Here is a 16,936-nt window from a genome sequence, read left to right as displayed (position 1 = left end):
AAGAGTATATATAAATTATATGAAAGTATATATTTATACACTCAGGGATATATCTGTTTATACACTGTATGGATAGATCTGTATTTTTGTGAACAAACATGAATGTTTACCGATGCTTTGGCAACATAAGATGTAACTTGTCATGCCAATAAAGCGATTTGAATTGAATTGAATTGAATTGAATTGAATAGTGAGGGGGGAGGAGGGGGGGAGTGAGGGGTGGGGTAGGGCGGAGAGGGGTGGGGTAGTGAGGGGGTAGGGAGGAGAGGGGTGGGGTAGTGAGGGGGGTAGGGAGGAGAGGGGTGGGGTAGTGAGGGGGTAGGGAGGAGAGGGGTGGGGTAGTGAGGGGGGTAGGGAGGAGGGGTGGGGTAGTGAGGGGGTAGGAGGAGAGGGGTGGGGTAGTGAGGGGGGTAGGGAGGAGAGGGGTGGGGTAGTGAGGGGGTAGGGAGGAAAGGGGTGGGGTAGTGAGGGGGTAGGGAGGAGAGGGGTGGGGTAGTGAGGGGGGTAGAGAGGGGTGGGGTAGTGAGGGGGTAGAGAGGGGTGGGGTAGAGAGGGGTGGGGTAGTGAGGGGGCTAGAGAGGGGTGGGGTAGTGAGGGGGGTAGAGAGGGGTGGGGTAGTGAGGGGGGTAGAGAGGGGTGGGGTAGTGAGGGGGTAGAGAGGGGCGTAGTGAGGGGTGGGGTAGTGAGGGGGTAGGGAGGAGAGGGGTGGGGTAGTGAGGGGGTAGGGAGGAGAGAGGGGTGGGGTAGTGAGGGGGATAGGGAGGAGAGGGGTGGGGTAGTGAGGAGGGTAGGGAGGAGAGGGGTGGGGTAGTGAGGGGGGTAGGGAGGAGAGGGGTGGGATAGTGAGGAGAGGGGTGGGGTAGTGAGGGGGGTAGGGAGGAGAGGGGTGGGGTAGTGATGGGGTAGGGAGGAGAGGGGTAGGGAGGAGAGGGGTGGGGTACTGAGGGGGGTAGGGAGGAGAGGGGTGGGGTAGTGAGGGGGGTAGGGAGGAGAGGGGTGGGGTAGTGAGGGGGGTAGGGAGGAGAGGGGTGGGGTAGTGAGGGGGTAGGGAGGAGAGGGGTGGGGTAGTGAGGGGGGTAGGGAGGAGAGGGGTGGGGTAGTGAGGAGGGTAGGGAGGAGAGGGGTGGGCTAGTGAGGGGGGTAGGGAGGAGAGGGGTGGGGTAGTGAGGGGGGTAGGGAGGAGCGGGGTAGGGAGGAGAGGGGTGGGGTAGTGAGGGGGGTAGGGAGGAGAGGGGTGGGGTAGTGAGGGGGGTAGGGAGGAGAGGGGTGGGTAGTGAGGGGGGTAGGGAGGAGAGGGGTGGGGTAGTGAGGGGGTAGGGAGGAGAGGGGTGGGGTAGTGAGGGGGGTAGGGAGGAGAGGGGTGGGGTAGTGAGGAGAGGGGTGGGGTAGTGAGGGGGTAGGGAGGAGAGGGGTGGGGTAGTGAGGGGGGTAGGGAGGAGAGGGGTGGGGTAGTGAGGGGGGTAGGGAGGAGAGGGGTGGGGTAGTGAGGGGGGTAGGGAGGAGAGGGGTGGGGTAGTGAGGGGGTTAGGGAGGAGAGGGGTGGGGTAGTGAGGGGGGTAGGGAGGAGAGGGGTGGGGTAGGGAGGAGAGGGGTGGGGTAGTGAGGGGGTAGGGAGGAGAGGGGTGGGGTAGTGAGGGGTAGGGAGGAGAGGGGTGGGGTAGGGAGGCGGGTAGGGAGGAGATGGGTGGGGTAGTGAGGGGGTAGGGAGGAGAGGGGTGGGGTAGTGAGGGGTGGGGTAGTGGGGGGGTAGGGAGGGGTGGTGTAGTGGGGGGGTAGAGAGGGGGGGTAGAGAGGGGTGGGGTAGTGAGGGGGTAGAGAGGGGTGGGGTAGTGAGGGGGTAGAGAGGGGTGGGGTAGTGAGGGGGGTAGAGAGGGGTGGGGTAGTGAGGGGGGTAGAGAGGGGTGGGGTAGTGAGGGGTAGAGGGGGTAGGGGGGGTAGGGGGGATAGTGAGGGGGGTAGGGAGGGGTGGGATAGTGAGGGGGGTAGGGAGGGGTGGGGTAGTGAGGGGGGTAGAGAGGGTGGGGTAGTGAGGGGGTAGAGGGGTGGGATAGTGAGGGGGGTAGGGAGGGGTGGGATAGTGAGGGGGGTAGGGAGGGGTGGTGTAGTGAGGGGGTAGGGAGGGGTGGGGTAGTGAGGGGGTAATTGAGGGGTGGGGTAGGGAGGGGTGGGGTAGTGAGGGGGTAGGGAGGAGAGGGGTGGGGTAGTGAGGGGGTAGGGAGGAGAGGGGTGGGGTAGTGAGGGGGTAGGGAGGAGAGGGGTGGAGATGAGGGGGGTGGGGTAGGGAGGAGGGGGGTGGGGTAGTGAGAGGGGGTGGGGTAGGGAGGAGAGGGGTGGAGATGAGGGGGGTGGGGTAGGAGTGGAGATGAGGGGGGTGGGGTAGGGTGGAGATGAGGGGGGTGGGGTAGGGAGGAGGGGGGTGGGGTAGGGGGGTGGGGTAGGGAGGAGAGGGGTGGGGTAGTGAGGGGGTGGGGTAGGGAGGAGAGGGGTGGGGGGGTGGGGTAGGGAGGAGAGGGGTGGGGTAGTGAGGGGGGTGGGGTAGGGAGGAGAGGGGTGGGGTAGGGAGGAGAGGGGTGGGGTAGTAAGGGGGCTGGGGGTAGGGAGGAGAGGGGTGGGGTAGTGAGGGGGGGTGGGGTAGGGAGGAGAGGGGTGGGGTAGTGAGGGGGGTGGGGTAGGGTGGAGGGGGGTGGGGTAGGGAGGAGAGGGGTGGGGTAGTGAGGGGGGTGGGGTAGGGAGGAGAGGGGTAGGGTAGTGAGGGGGGTAGGGTAGGAAGGAGGGGGTGGGGTAGGGAGGAGAGGGGTGGGGTAGTGAGGGGGGTGGGGTGGGGGGGTGGGGTGGGGTGGGGTAGGGAGGAGAGGGGTGGGGTAGTGAGGGGGTGGGGTAGTGAGGGGGGTGGGGTGGGTAGGGAGGAGAGGGGTGGGGTAGTGAGGGGGGGTAGGGAGGAGAGGGGTGGGGTAGTGAGGGGGGTGGGGTAGGGAGGAGATAGCCTAGCGATCGAAAAAGGCAGACACAGGCAGACCAGGCTGCCAAGAGAAGACAGGATATGCTCTCACTGCAGTCAGGGAGTAGTTGAGACAGAGATGCACTTCCTCACAGCCTGTGGAAAATATCAGGGCATCAGAGAGAATTTCTATCAAAAATTCTCACAAATATGCCCTGAATTCAGAAATCTGACTGACAACCAAAAACTCCCATTCCTACTGGGGGAGGAGAGAAGCTGTGTAACACTGGCGGCACACTATGTTACAGCTTGCCATGAACAGAGAGACAACCAGTAAACTAAGACAAGAGTATATATAAACAAGGCGAAAATATATTTATAAACTCAAGGATATACCTGTTTATACACTGTATGAATGGAACCGCGTTTATGTGTTCAACCATAAATGTATTTTGATGCTTTGGCAACATAAGATGTACCTTATCATGCCAATAAAGCGATTTGTATTCTATTGTATTGTATTGGGTAGTGAGGGGGGTGGGGTGGGGTAGTGAGGAGTGGGGTGGGGTGGGGTAGGGTAGTGAGGGGGGTGGGGTGGGGTAGTGAGGGGGTGGGGTAGGGAGGAGAGGGGTGGAGAGGAGAGGGGTGGGGTAGGGAGGGGTTTGGGGTAGGGAGGAGAGGGATGGGGTAGTGAGGGGGTAGTGAGGGGGGTGGGGTAGTGAGGGGGTGGGGTGGGGTAGGGAGGTGAGGGGGTGGGGTAGTGAGGGGGGTGGGGTGGGCTAGGGAGGAGAGGGGTGGGGTAGTGAGGGGGTGGGGTGGGGTAGGGAGGTGAGGGGGGTGGGGTAGTGAGGGGGGTGGGGTGGGGTAGGGAGGAGAGGGGTGGGGTAGTGAGGGGGTAGGGAGGAGAGGGGTGGGGATGGTAGTGAGGGGTGGGGGAGGGTAGGGAGGAGAGGGGTGGGGTAGTGAGGGGAGGTGGGGTAGGGAGGAGAGGGGTGGGGGGTAGGGAGGAGAGGGATGGGGGAGGTAGGGAGGAGAGGGGTGGGGGGGTAGGGAGGAGAGGGATGGGGGAGGTAGGGAGGAGAGGGGTGGGGGGGTAGGGAGGAGAGGGATGGGGGAGGTAGGGAGGAGAGGGGTGGGGGGGTAGGGAGGAGGGAAGGGGGGGTGGGGGTTGTAGGGAGGAAAGGGGTGGGGGGTAGGGAGGAGAGGGGTAGGGGGGAGAGGGGTGGGGGGGTAGGGAGGAGAGGTGGGGGTGTAGGGAGGAGAGGTGGGGGGGTAGGGAGGAGGGGGGTAGGGAGGTGAGGGGTGTGGGGTGGGGTGGGGTTGAGGGGGGTGGGGTAGTGGGGGGTGGGGTGGGGTAATGGGGTGGGAGGTGGGGTAGGGAGGGGAGGGGGTAGGGAGGGGTGGGGTAGGGAGGGGGTGGGGTAGAGAGGAGAGGAGTGGGGTAGTGTGGGGGGTGGGGTAGGAAGCAGTGGGGTAGGGAGGAGAGGGGGGTAGGGAGGAGAGGGGGGGTAGGGAGGAGAGGGGTGGGGTAGGGAGGGGTGGGGTAGGGAGCAGGGGGTGGGGTGGGGTAGGCAGGGGTGGGGTAGGGAGGGGTGGGGTAGGGAGGAGGGGGGTGGGGTAGGGAGGAGAGGGGTGGGGCAGGGAGGAGGGGGTGGGGTGGGGTAGTGAGGGGTGTGGGGTAGTGACGGGGGTGGGGTAGGGAGGAGAGGGGTGGGGTAGGGAGGCGGGGGGTGGTGTATGGAGGAGGGGTGGGTAGGGAGGCGGGGGGTGGTGTATGGAGGAGGGGTGGGGCAGGGAGGAGGGGTGGGGTAGGGAGGAGGGGTGGGGTAGGGAGGAGAGTGGTGGGGTAGGGAGGGGAGACGGGTGGGGTAGGGAGGAGAGTGGTGGGGTAGGGAGGGGAGATGGGTGGGGGAGGGGGTAAGGAGGGGAGGGGTGGGGAGGGTGGGGGGGAGGGGGTAAGGAGGGGAGGGGTGGGGAGGGTGAGGGGGGGTTGGGAGCGGGAGTTAGTGAGGGGAAGGGTTTGGGAGGGGGAGGTAGTGAGGGGAGGGGGGTTGGGAGGGGGATGTAGTGAGGGGAGGTGGGTAGGCAGTGAGGGGGTTGGGGAGGTAGGGAGGGGAGGGGGTTGGGGAGGTAGGGAGGGGAGGGGGTGGGGAGGTAGTGAGGGGAGGAGGTAGGGAGGGGAGGGGGTGGGGAGGTAGTGAGGGGAGGGGGTTGGGAGGGGGAGGTAGGGAGGGGGGTTGGGAGGGGGAGGTAGTGAGGGGAGGGGGGTTGGGAGGGGGAGGTAGGGAGGGTGGTTGAGAGTGGGAGGTAGTGAGGGGAGGGGGGTTGGGAGGGGGAGGTAGTGAGGGGAGGGGGAGGTAGTGAGGGGGGGTTGGGAGGGGGAGGCGGGGAGGGGGAGATATTGGGAGGGGGAGGCGGGGAGGGGGAGGTTGTGAGGGGAGGGGGGGTTGGGAGGGGGAGGCAGTGAGGGGAGGTAGTGAGGGAGGGGGTTGGGGAGGTAGGGAGGGGAGGGGGTTGGGGAGGCAGGGAGGGGAGGGGGGTGGGGAGGTAGTGAGGGGAGGAGGTAGGGAGGGGAGGGGGTGGGGAAGTAGTGAGGGGAGGGGGTTGGGAGGGGGAGGTAGGGAGGGGTTTGGGAGGGGGAGGTAGTGAGGGGAGGGGGGTTGGGAGGGGAAGGTAGGGAGGGTGGTTGGGAGGGGGAAATTATCCAATACCAGGCCCAGGGGAACGTGTTGATCTGTGGGGACCTCAATTCAAGAACGGGCGAAGAACCAGACTTCACCAATAATCAGGGAAACAATTACGTATTCGGGAATAACCACTTCGATATCCCTTCCCTTCCATACAGGCATAACTGCGACAAGCAGACAAATACCAACGGAAAACAGCTCCTACAGCTCTGTCGAAGCCTGGGTCTGTACATTGTCAATGGTAGGTTCATAGGAGACCTCCTAGGAAGATCGACCTATTGCTCACCTCTTGGCTGCAGCACAGTAGACTATATGATTACAGGTTTGGACCCATCCTCTTTCAGAGCATTCACAGTCAAACCACAAACAACACTGTCAGATCACAGTCAAATTACTATGTATCTCAAAAAGACAGAAACATACAACATAGAAACACAACCCAGTAAACTGTACAACACCAAAAATCGTACAGATGGGCCAAAAACGACACGGAAAAATACCAGAAAACAATTAGCAATGCATCAACTCAAGCTCTCTTGGACACCTTTCTGGATAACATATACACTCACAATAAAGAAGGCGTAAACCGGGCAGTAAATAACCTAAACAATATTTTTGATAATTTGGCAACAAGTGCAAACTTGAAAGCTCGCAAGAACAAACCCAAAACAAAAAACTATGAAAAATGGTTTGACCCAGATTGCCATAACATGAGGAAAAAACTTAGAAAAATATCAAACCAAAAACACAGACATCCAGAAAACGAGGAATTACGCCTTACTTATTGTCAGACACTAACACAATACAGAAACACACTCAGAACCAAAAAAGAGCAATATATTAAGAATACACTCAGCTCCATGGAGGAATCCATTGATTCCAATTGTTTCTGGGACAACTTGAATACACTACACAAAAAACAACATGACGAATTGGCCATTCAAAATGGGGACACATGGGAAAACCACTTTGAAAAATTATACCAGAAAAACACACTAAGGCCAGAGCAACACCAAATATGCAAAAAACTGGAAAAGCTAGAAATGGCCATAAAAGATAACCAAAACCCGCTGGACTCCATAATAACAGAAAAAGAACTTTTTGAAAAACTCAAGGACCTGCGACCAGGAAAAGCTTGCGGGACAGACGGCATACTAAACGAGATGATTAAACACACAGACGACAAAATGAAACTGGCTATCCTAAAACTCTTCAACTTGGTTCTGAGTGTCGGTTACTTCCCTGATATCTGGAATAAAGGACTCATAACGCCCATATACAAAAGTGGGGACAAAGTCGACCCAAATAACTATCGAGGCATCTGTGTAAACAGTAACCTGGGGAAGGTATTCTGTAGCATCATAAACAAAAGACTTATAAACTTCCTTGAGGAGCACAATGTCTTGAGTAAAAGCCAAATTGGATTCCTGCCAAACTATAGAACATCAGATCATATCTTCACCCTACAGACCCTAATTGACAAACACGTTCACCATAACAAAAGCAAAATCTACGCATGCTTTATAGATTTCCAGAAGGCTTTCGACTCCATCTGGCATGACGGTTTATTCCTGAAACTTATCGAAAGCGGGGTAGGGGGAAAAACATATGATGTAATTAAATCAATGTATACAAACAACAAATGTGCAGTTAAAATTGGAGACAAACAAACAAAATACTTCCCACAGGGGCGGGGGGTGACGCAGGGCTCGCCAATCTCACCGACACTCTTTAATATTTACATAAATGAATTGGCAAAACTACTTGAACAATCTACAGCACCCGGCCTCACCCTATATGAATCCAAGGTTAAATTCCTCCTCTATGCAGATGACCTGGTTCTGCTGTCACCAACTAAGGAGGGTCTACAGCAGAACCTGGATCTGCTGGAGTCGTACTGCCAGACTTGGGCCCTGACAATAAATCCCCAAAAAACCAAAGTCCTTGTGTTCCAGCAAAGATCCAGACATCAGGGACCCAAAATAAATTTCACACTAGGAACAACCAAAATTGAACAAACCACTAACTACACATACTTGGGCTTAAAAATCAGTTCTACGGGAAACTTCAAACTGGCTGTGAATGAACTGAAAGAGAAAGCAAGAAGGGCTTTCTATGCCATTAAAAAATCAATCCAAATAGAAATCCCAATTAGCATTGGGCTAAAAATTTTCAAATCAGTAATTGAACCAATTGCACTCTATGGCAGTGAGGTATGGGGACCGCTAACACAACAAGAATTTGCAAAATGGGACAAACACCCAATTGAGATCCTACATGCAGAATTCTGTAAAAGTATCCTCCGGACTCAAAGGAAAACAGTAAACAATGCATGCAGGGCGGAACTAGGCCAATATCCATTAATAATCACTATCCAAAAAAGAGCCACCAAATTTTGGAATCACCTACAAATGAGCAACCCCCAATGCTATCACTACGACGCCCTGAAATGCCAAGAGCTGACCATAAAGAAGAATACCCTCAGTCAACTAGTCCTGGGACTCAGTGAAGTAACTACTAACACTACTAACAATAACCAGCCCCAGGACAGTGACAGCGTAACACAAAGAATTCGACCCAACACAATCGTCGCTAAGCAAAAGGAAAAATATCTGACATATTGGGCAGAAACAACAAAAACCCAAAGCAAACTCAATTGCTACTTGGCCCTAAACAGACAATACAACATAGCTGATTACCTGACCATGGTAAAGGAGAGCAAACTGAGAAAATCCTGACAATGTACAGACTTAGTGAACATAGCCTGGCGATCGAAAAAGGTAGACACAGGCAGACCCGGCTACCAAGAGAGGACAGGATATGCTCTCACTGCAGTCAGGAAATGGTGGAGACAGAGATGCACTTCCTCACAGCTTGTAGAAAATATCAGGGCATAAGGGAGAATTTCTACCCAAAATTTACAAAAATATGCCCGGAATTCAGAAAATTGAATGACGACCAAAAACTCCCATACCTACTAGGGGAAGAGAGAAGTTGCATAACACTAGCGGCACACTCTGTTACAGCTTGCCATAAACAGAGGGACAACCACTAAAGATAAGATAAGAGTATATATAAATTATATGAAAGTATATTTATACACTCAGGGATATATCTGTTTATACACTGTATGGGTAGATCTGTATTTTTGTGAACAAACATGAATGTTTTCCGATGCTTTGGCAACATAAGATGTAATTTGTCATGCCAATAAAGCGATTTGAATTGAATTGAATAGTGAGGGGAGGGGAGGGGGGTTGGGAGGGGGAGGTAGTGAGGGGAGGGGGAGGTAGTGAGGGGGGGGTTGGGAGGGGGAGGCGGGGAGGGGGAGGTAGTGAGGGGGGGGTTGGGAGGGGGAGGCGGGGAGGGGGAGGTAGTGAGGGGAGGGGGGGTTGGGAGGGGGAGGCAGTGAGGGGAGGTAGTGAGGGGAGAGCGGGTAAGGAGGGGAGGGGGAGGTAGTGAGGGGAGGGGGAGGTAGCGAGGGGAGGGGGTGTTGGGAGGGGGAGGTGGTGAGGGGAGGGGGAGGTAGTGAGGGGAGGGGGGGTTTGGAGGTAGTGAGGGGAGGTGGGGTTGGGAGGGGGAGGTAGTGAGGGGAGGTGGGGAGGGGGGGTGGTAGTGAGGGGAGGGGGAGGTAGTGAGGGGAGGGTGGTTGGGAAGGGGAGGCGGGTTGGGAGGGGGAGGGGGAGGTAGTGAGGGGAGTGGGAGATAGTGAGGGGAGGGGGTTGGGAGGGGGAGGTAGTGAGGGGAGGGGGGTTGGGAGAGGGAGGTAGTGAGGGGAGGGGGGTTGGGAGGGGAAGGTAGGGAGGGTGGTTGGGAGTGGGAGGTAGTGAGGGGAGGGGGGTTGGGAGAGGGAGGTAGTGAGGGGAGGGGGAGGTAGTGAGGGGGGTGTTGGGAGGGGGAGGCGGGGAGGGGGAGGTAGTGAGGGGGGGTTGGGAGGGGGAGGCGGGGAGGGGGAGGTAGTGAGGGGGGGTTGGGAGGGGGAGGCGGGGAGGGGGAGGTGGTGATGGGAGGGGGAGGCGGGGAGGGGGAGGTGGTGAGGGGAGGGGGAGGTAGTGAGGGGAGGGGGGTTCGGAGGTAGTGAGGGGAGGGGGGGTTGGGAGGGGGAGGTAGTGAGGGGAGGGGGGGTTGGGAGGGGGAGGTAGTGAGGGGAGGTGGGGCGGGGAGGTGGGGAGGGGGGGTGGTAGTGAGGGGAGGGGGAGGTAGTGAGGGGAGGGTGGTTGGAGGGGGAGGCGGGTTGGGAGGGGGAGGGGGAGGTAGTGAGGGGAGGGAGGTTGGGAGGGGGAGGGGGAGGTAGTGAGGGGAGTGGGAGATAGTGAGGGGAGGGGGTTGGGAGGGGGAGGTAGTGAGGGGAGGAGGGTTGGGAGGGGGAGGTAGTGAGGGGAGGGGGGTTGGGAGGGGGAGGTAGTGAGGGGAGGGGGGTTGGGAGGGGGAGGTAGTGAGGGGAGGGGGGTTGGGAGGGGAGGTAGTGAGGGGAGGGGGGTTGGGAGGGGAGGTAGTGAGGGGAGGGGGGTTGGGAGGGGGGAGGTAGTGAGGGGAGGGGGGTTGGGAGGGGAGGTAGTGAGGGGAGGGGGGTTGGGAGGGGGGAGGTAGTGAGGGGAGGGGGGTTGGGAGGAGGGAGGTAGTGAGGGGAGGGGGGTTGGGAGGGGGAGGTAGTGAGGGGAGGGGGGTTGGGAGGGGGAGGTAGTGAGGGGAGGGGGGTTGGGAGGGGGAGGTAGTGAGGGGAGGGGGATTGGGAGGGGAGGTAGTGAGGGGAGGGGGGTTGGGAGGGGGAGGTAGTGAGGGGAGGGGGGTTGGGAGGGGGGACGTAGTGAGGGGAGGGGGGTTGGGAGGGGAGGTAGTGAGGGGAGGGGGGTTGGGAGGGGGAGGTAGTGAGGGGAGGGGGGTTGGGAGGGGAGGTAGTGAGGGGAGGGGGTTTGGGAGGGGGGAGGTAGTGAGGGGAGGGGGGTTGGGAGGGGAGGTAGTGAGGGGAGGGGGGTTGGGAGGGGGAGGTAGTGAGGGGAGGGGGTTGGGAGGGGAGGTAGTGAGGGGAGGGGCGTTGGGAGGGCGAGGTAGTGAGGGGAGGGGGGTTGGGAGGGGAGGTAGTGAGGGGAGGGGGGTTGGGAGGGGGGAGGTAGTGAGGGGAGGGGGGTTGGGAGGGGGAGGTAGTGAGGGGAGGGGGAGGTAGTGAGGGGAGGGGGGTTGGGAGGGGGAGGTAGTGAGGGGAGGGGGGTTGGGAGGGGGAGGTAGTGAGGGGAGGGGGGTTGGGAGGGGGAGGTAGTGAGGGGAGGGGGAGGTAGTGAGGGGGGTTGGGAGGGGAGGTAGTGAGGGGAGGGGGGTTGGGAGGGGGAGGTAGTGAGGGGAGAGTTAGTGCGGGGGGAGGCGAGTGGGGAGTCTTTATTGAGGGGTGAAGAAGGGGAGTGTTGTTAAGGGGAATAGTGGGGTGGGATCTAGTCAGTGAAGCAGTAATATACGGAAATGAGGGAGTTATATACGGGAATGAAGGAGCAGCCTAGGAGGGGATTAGCTGGTCATTGAAGGAGGGGGAATTAGTGCAGGAGCGGCCCTCGGTGAGCGGGAAGTCAGTGTGGGTGGGAGGGAGTGACGCAGGAAGGAGTTGTTGACTGTGGTGTCCCGAGGGGAGGGTGTGGAGCGTAAGAGGCAGAAATGTACAAAGAAATAAAAAGAACAAAATCAAGAATTCAAAAACAAGCAGAAAAGCAATGATAAGAAAAGTTAAATTCTTTCTAAATGTTGTAGCTTAGGTTTCAATCGAAAAGCTTCAGTTTTATGAGCTTATACTTTTACTTCAAAGTTTTTAAGCCACCAATATTTTTCCTGTAAATAATTTTAGCAAACGTTGGAGCGAGTACAAAATGGGATTTCCTATCTTGTATTCATACCAATGTTTTCATTTACATTTTCAATAAGAGGAATTCCATCTCTCCCTCCATATCCAAAAAAAGACAGGAGTGAAATGCAAAATAATTTCTTTTGAAAAATTGCTAAAGGATATGACATAGCTGTAGAATTCTTGGAAAACCAGAGGTATGCCTTGCAAATTCTGTTCTCATCTGGTCAGGGATACAAACAAGCAGTAATTCATCTGTTTCTGGAGTTGATGATAATGCTGCTAATAAGGCTAATAATTAGACGTCACTTTGCAACACCCGGCTGGCCCAAGCCCTCTGCAGGATGATAATTTAACTACAAGTTGAGTGGCAAAAAGAATCGACAGAGAAACTGTTATACACCAATAAAGTGCCTTAGCAGCCCTAATAATTATGATTTTTTTAAAAAGTCTGTGACAGCTGTGATGTGTGGAGGAACAGGAGTGATTAAGGAAGTTACGCACACAAGGAAAGCAATGACCAAACATTTACCTATACATGTCTTTGAAGTTCTGTCTCAGCAGCAGTAAATAGATTTGGCACGAGTTACATTTTGGGTTTTTGACCATTTTTTCACAGAAATTATTTGGAAAAAGAATGACCTTTTTTAATGCTGGGGTTTTAAAGCAAAGTATATTCACAAGTTTAAGAAAAAGGCAACTAGACAAAATGTGATTAATATGCTAACGGTAGTTTCTTTCCCCCAAAGACTGTAAACTATATGCAGTTTTTAGCTTGTCTCAGTAATCAATAAGCACCTCCTATCCATTATATTGAAAAGTCTCTGGTCTCAAGCATTCATAAGAAATAGGAGCAGGAGTAGGTCATACGGCCCCTTGAGCCTGCGCTGCCATTCAATAATATCATGGCCGATCATCGGCCTCAACTCCACTTTCCCACCCGATCTCCAAATTCCCCTAGAGTCCAAAAATCTATCTATCTCAGCCTTGAATATACTCAAAGACTCAGCATCCACAGCCCTCTGGGGCAGAGAATTCCAAAGACTCACAACCCTCTGAGAGAAGAAATTCCTCCTCATCTCAGTCTTAAATGGCCTATCCCTTATCCTGAGACTATGCCCCCTAGTTCTAGACACTTCAGCCAGGGGAAACAATCTCTCAGCATCTACCCTGTCAATCCCCTTCAGAATCTTGTATGTTTCAATGAGATCACCTCTCATTCTTCTAAACTCCAGAGAGTATAGGCCCATTCTACACAATCTCTCATCATAGGACAGCCCTCTCATCCCAGGAATCAATCTAGTGAACCTTCATTGCACCATCTCCAAGGCAAGTATATCCTTCATTAGATAAGGAGACCAAAACTGTGCACAGTACTCCAGGTGTGGTCTCACCAAGGCCCTGTACAACTGTAGCAAGACTTCCTTACTCTTATACTCCAACCCCCTTGCAATAAAGGCCAACATGCCATTTGCCTTCCTTTTGCTTGCTGTACCTGCATGCTAGCTTTCTGTGTTTCTTGCACAAGGACACCCAAATCTCTCTGAACACCAACATTTAAAAGTTTCTCACCATTTAAAAAATATTCTGTTTTTCTATTCTTCCTACCAAAGTGAATAACCTCACATTTCCCTACATTATACTCTATCTACCACCTTACTGCCCACTCACTTAGTCTATCTGTATCCCTTTGCAGACTCTTTGGGGCCGATTTTCCCGCAGGTGCGGGGAATTGTCGGGTTCCCCGAATGTCGGGTTCCGACCCGAATCTAAATGGGTCAGCCAGCTGCACGCAATTTTCCCTCAATTGGCCAATTTATTTCCAGCGTGTGGGCACCTTTGCTAATTGTCCATTTCCAGTCAGAAAGCCCCACAGTATGATGTCATCATTCATGGTGCTTTTAAAGTCTCCAGCAAGCTTTTCAACCTCTGCAGGCTTCCGAACCAGTCGTACAGAATGGCAGAGGAGCCTGCACCAGCTGCTGCCAGCGGCAGAGGCCAAATTTGATGAGACGTCACTCCAGACATTGGTGGATGGGGTAAGGGCTCACAGGGAGGTCCTCTTCCCTAGCTCAGGGAGGAAGAGGCCTCCCAAAGAGTCCAGGGCTGCCTGGATGGAGGTGGCTGCAGAGGTCAACTCTCAGGGAGTCACCCGATGGACCTGGATACAGTGCAGGAAGCGCTTCCATGACCTTCACCGTACAGGAAAAGTAAGTATGAAGTTTCCATCACCCTCAACCTGATCCCCATTGCCTTTCCCCAACAGAACTCAGCTTCAGCAATCTCTTCCTCCACATCCCACTTCACAGTCACATCTATGCACCCTTACCCATTTCCTATCTCTCTATGCTCACCTTCACATAACTATTCCACCATGCAGCCCTCACACTGCCTCTCACTCTGATGCTTGGAACAGAACTGGCAACACACAGGGAAGGCCCTTGGTCTTGCAGCCTCACACCATCTTTGTCTCCTTCTAAGTATCTATGCTATGCAATCTCTACACTCACTCCTGCACTCTCACTCAAACTCCACTTGTCTCCCTCATTGCAGGAAAAGAGCTCACAATGGGAGAGAGCGTGCGAGGACTGGACGAGGACCACCCTCAATTGCCCACCTGAGCCCCTGGGAGGAAGCAGTGATGGAGATTGCTGGGGTTGACGTGCCTGTGGAAGCTGGGGCAGGAGAGACAGGAGCAAGCCCGCAAGCTGGTGACAGAATAGTTTCCCATCTCTCTCATTGACATAGCATGAGTCGCTGATATGATTCTGAAGCTACATCATTTGGACTTATGAGCATATGCCAAATCCAATGTGCAAGTAGCCTTGGCATCACATCTCTAACTCTTTCCTTTACTCCCCCACAGGACCATCCGGAGCCCCCGTCCCCACTGCCGAGGAGGAAGAGGCTTTGCAGCCAGACTCCTCAGAGGAAGCTCCAGCCTCTGAGGGCGCAGCGTCAGCAGAAGTAAGCGCACCCAGCACCAGCGCAGACACTCACACCTCGGGGGGGCCTTCGGGATATAGAGTAGTGTTGTCACCTGGTGTTTCACAGCTCACAAGTGAGCATCAGCAGATTGTGGAGACGGACAGCAGTGGAGAGTCCTCGTCGGAGGGCGCAGGATTCTGCCAGCTCAGCTCAGCTGCATGTCGACCCTATGCCTCTGGGTCCATCCGCAAGAGAGGAGGTGATGGATCTCCATGCACAGATGCAGGAGTCTCTGGCAGGTTTTGTCTCCAGGGTCGCTGCGAGTGTGGAGCGAATGGAGGAGTCCATGGCGAGCATGAGCACAACCTTATTGGAGTCATTGGTCCATGAAAGCATCACCACGGAAGGGATGGCTACCTCCGTGGTAAGGCTGGCTACCGCCGAGGAGAGGAGGGTTGCAGCCGAGGAGAGGAGAGCTGCAGCCGAGGAGAGGAGGGCTACGGCCATGGAGGAGCTTAGTCGCCAGGGTATCGAAACCATGGTGAGTGCTCAGAATAGAATGACATCTCTTGAGAAGCGATGGGCATCTATTGAGCACTGAAACCAGACCTTCATGGAAGTCCCTCTGAGCAGGACTTCCAGTGCAGAGACGGGTCCCCATGGCCCCCCTGATGTGCAGCAAGGTGCTCTCCAGCCACTTGCAGGCGCTGAGGGGGAGCTCACCCATGAGAGGGAGGTTGTTGGCACACCTCAAGGAAGTGGGGGCTCCTCTCCACGCACTCTCACTTCCATGCCACTTCAGAGCCCTTGGTCAGAGCCCCGCCAGAGTCCACACCCAATTGAGATAGGAGTCTCAACCCTTGCACAGCCGCAGGAGCAGCAGACTGCTGGCGAGCCCTCACAGGCTCGCCACCCCAGAGGACGCCCGCCAAAGGTGTCGAGACAGGAGCAGCAGCAAAGTGAGCAAGGGGCCTCCACATCTGCTGAAGCCACAGGGGTTCCACTACGTAGGAGCACGCGTAAGGGAAAAATAAAGCACCACTAATCACAAGGGTAGTCACTTGGGTAAGAAGTCTTGTATATAGTTTTAATGCCACCACTTTGTTGTACATAAAAAATCTGGTGGCAACTGCTGGAGTTGTGGCGTCTGTCATTTGGCAAATGGGGATTTCACATTGAGGCCTTAGGATTACTTGCAGATGGCAGCAAGCTGGTCCAATAGGTAGAAATGCGCAGGGATGGGCCACTGTCCATGGTCAGTTAAGAAGCAGCGAGGCTACAGTGTTTGATGTACCAGGCTATTCAAATCTACCAAGGATGAGTGCGTTCCTTGCATTCCGCCCAGCAATGTTCTCACGCACTGGTGCCGCTGGTTGACGGGCCTCTGCAGGATGCTCGTTTCCGTCGTCCTCCTCCTCCTCCTCCTCCTCAGCATCATCCTCATCCGAGGTGACTCTGTGAGGAGCCTCTTGGTCCTGCGGAATCGGCAAGCCACGAAGCTGTGCCATGTTGTGAAGCACACAGCATACCACAACGATTTTGGAGATCCTGGCTGATGAGTACTGTAGGGCTCCACCTGATCTATCGAGGCATCTGAAGCGCATCTTTAGCAATCCAATGGCTTGCTCGATAATGCATCTGGTGGTAATGTGGCTGCAGTTGTAGCGCTCCTCAGCTTCGTTGGCTGGCCTCCTCCCCGGCGCCATTAGCCAACTCCGCAGGGGATATCCCTTGTCTCCAATTAGCTATCCCTGAAGTTCGTTTGGCGGACTGAATAGCGGAGGCACAGTAGACTGGCGCAGTATGAGGGAGTCATGGCAGCTGCCAGGGTACTTGGCACAAACAGGCAAAATCTCCTTCTTGTGGTCATACACCAGCTGAACATAGAAACATAGAAGATAGGAGCAGGAGTAGGCCATTCGGCCCCTCGAGCCTGCTCCGCCATTCAATGCGATCATGGCTGATCATCCAAATTCAGTACCCGGTCCCTGCTTTCTCCCCATACCCCTTGATCCCTTTAGCCTTAAGAAATATATCCAACTCCTTCTTGAATATATTTAATCTATTGGCCTCTACTGCCTTCTGTGGTAGAGAATTCCACAGGTTCACCACTCTCTGGGTGAAGAAATTCCCCCTCATTTCTGTCCTAAATGGCCTACCCTTTATCCTTAGACTGTGACCCCTGGTTCTGGACTCCCCGACCATCGGGAACATCCTTCCTGCATCTAGTCTGTCCAGTCCTGTCAGAATTTTATAAGTTTCAATGAGATCCCCTCTCATTCTTCTAAACTCCAGCGACTACAAGCCCAATCGACCCAATCTCTCCTCATACGTCATTCCTGCCATCCCAGGTATCAGCCTGGTGAATCTTCGCTGAACTCCTTCCATGGCAAGAACATCCTTCCTCAGATAAGGCGACCAAAACTGCACACAATACTCAAGATGTGGTCTCACCAAGGCCCTGTATAACTGCAGCAAGACATCCTTGTTCCTGTAGTCAAACCCTCTCGCTACGAAGGCCAACATGCCATTTGCCTTCTTAACTGCCTGCTGCAC

At 55.4% G+C, this 16,936-nt stretch overlaps 1 protein-coding gene across 1 annotated transcript in view; it reads left to right on the top strand.

Annotated features, from left to right (window-relative positions):
• Nucleotides 1-12,022, top strand: part of LOC147111045 (uncharacterized) — a 13,770-nt gene extending 1,748 nt beyond the window's left edge. The window contains exon 3 of the mRNA XM_085999996.1: nucleotides 11,903-12,022. Within this exon, the coding sequence (XP_085856122.1) occupies nucleotides 11,903-12,022 (120 nt within the window). The remainder of the gene's footprint in view (nucleotides 1-11,902) is intronic.
• The last annotated feature ends 4,914 nt before the right edge of the window (nucleotides 12,023-16,936 follow it).

This window comes from Somniosus microcephalus, chromosome 11 (assembly GCF_052327205.1).
Source record: "Somniosus microcephalus isolate GS21.2 chromosome 11, FLI_Smic_1.0, whole genome shotgun sequence".
In the NCBI taxonomy this organism is placed as follows: domain Eukaryota; kingdom Metazoa; phylum Chordata; class Chondrichthyes; order Squaliformes; family Somniosidae; genus Somniosus; species Somniosus microcephalus.
Note: the sequence above shows the minus strand (reverse complement) of the source record. Positions and strands in the feature narration are given on the sequence as shown.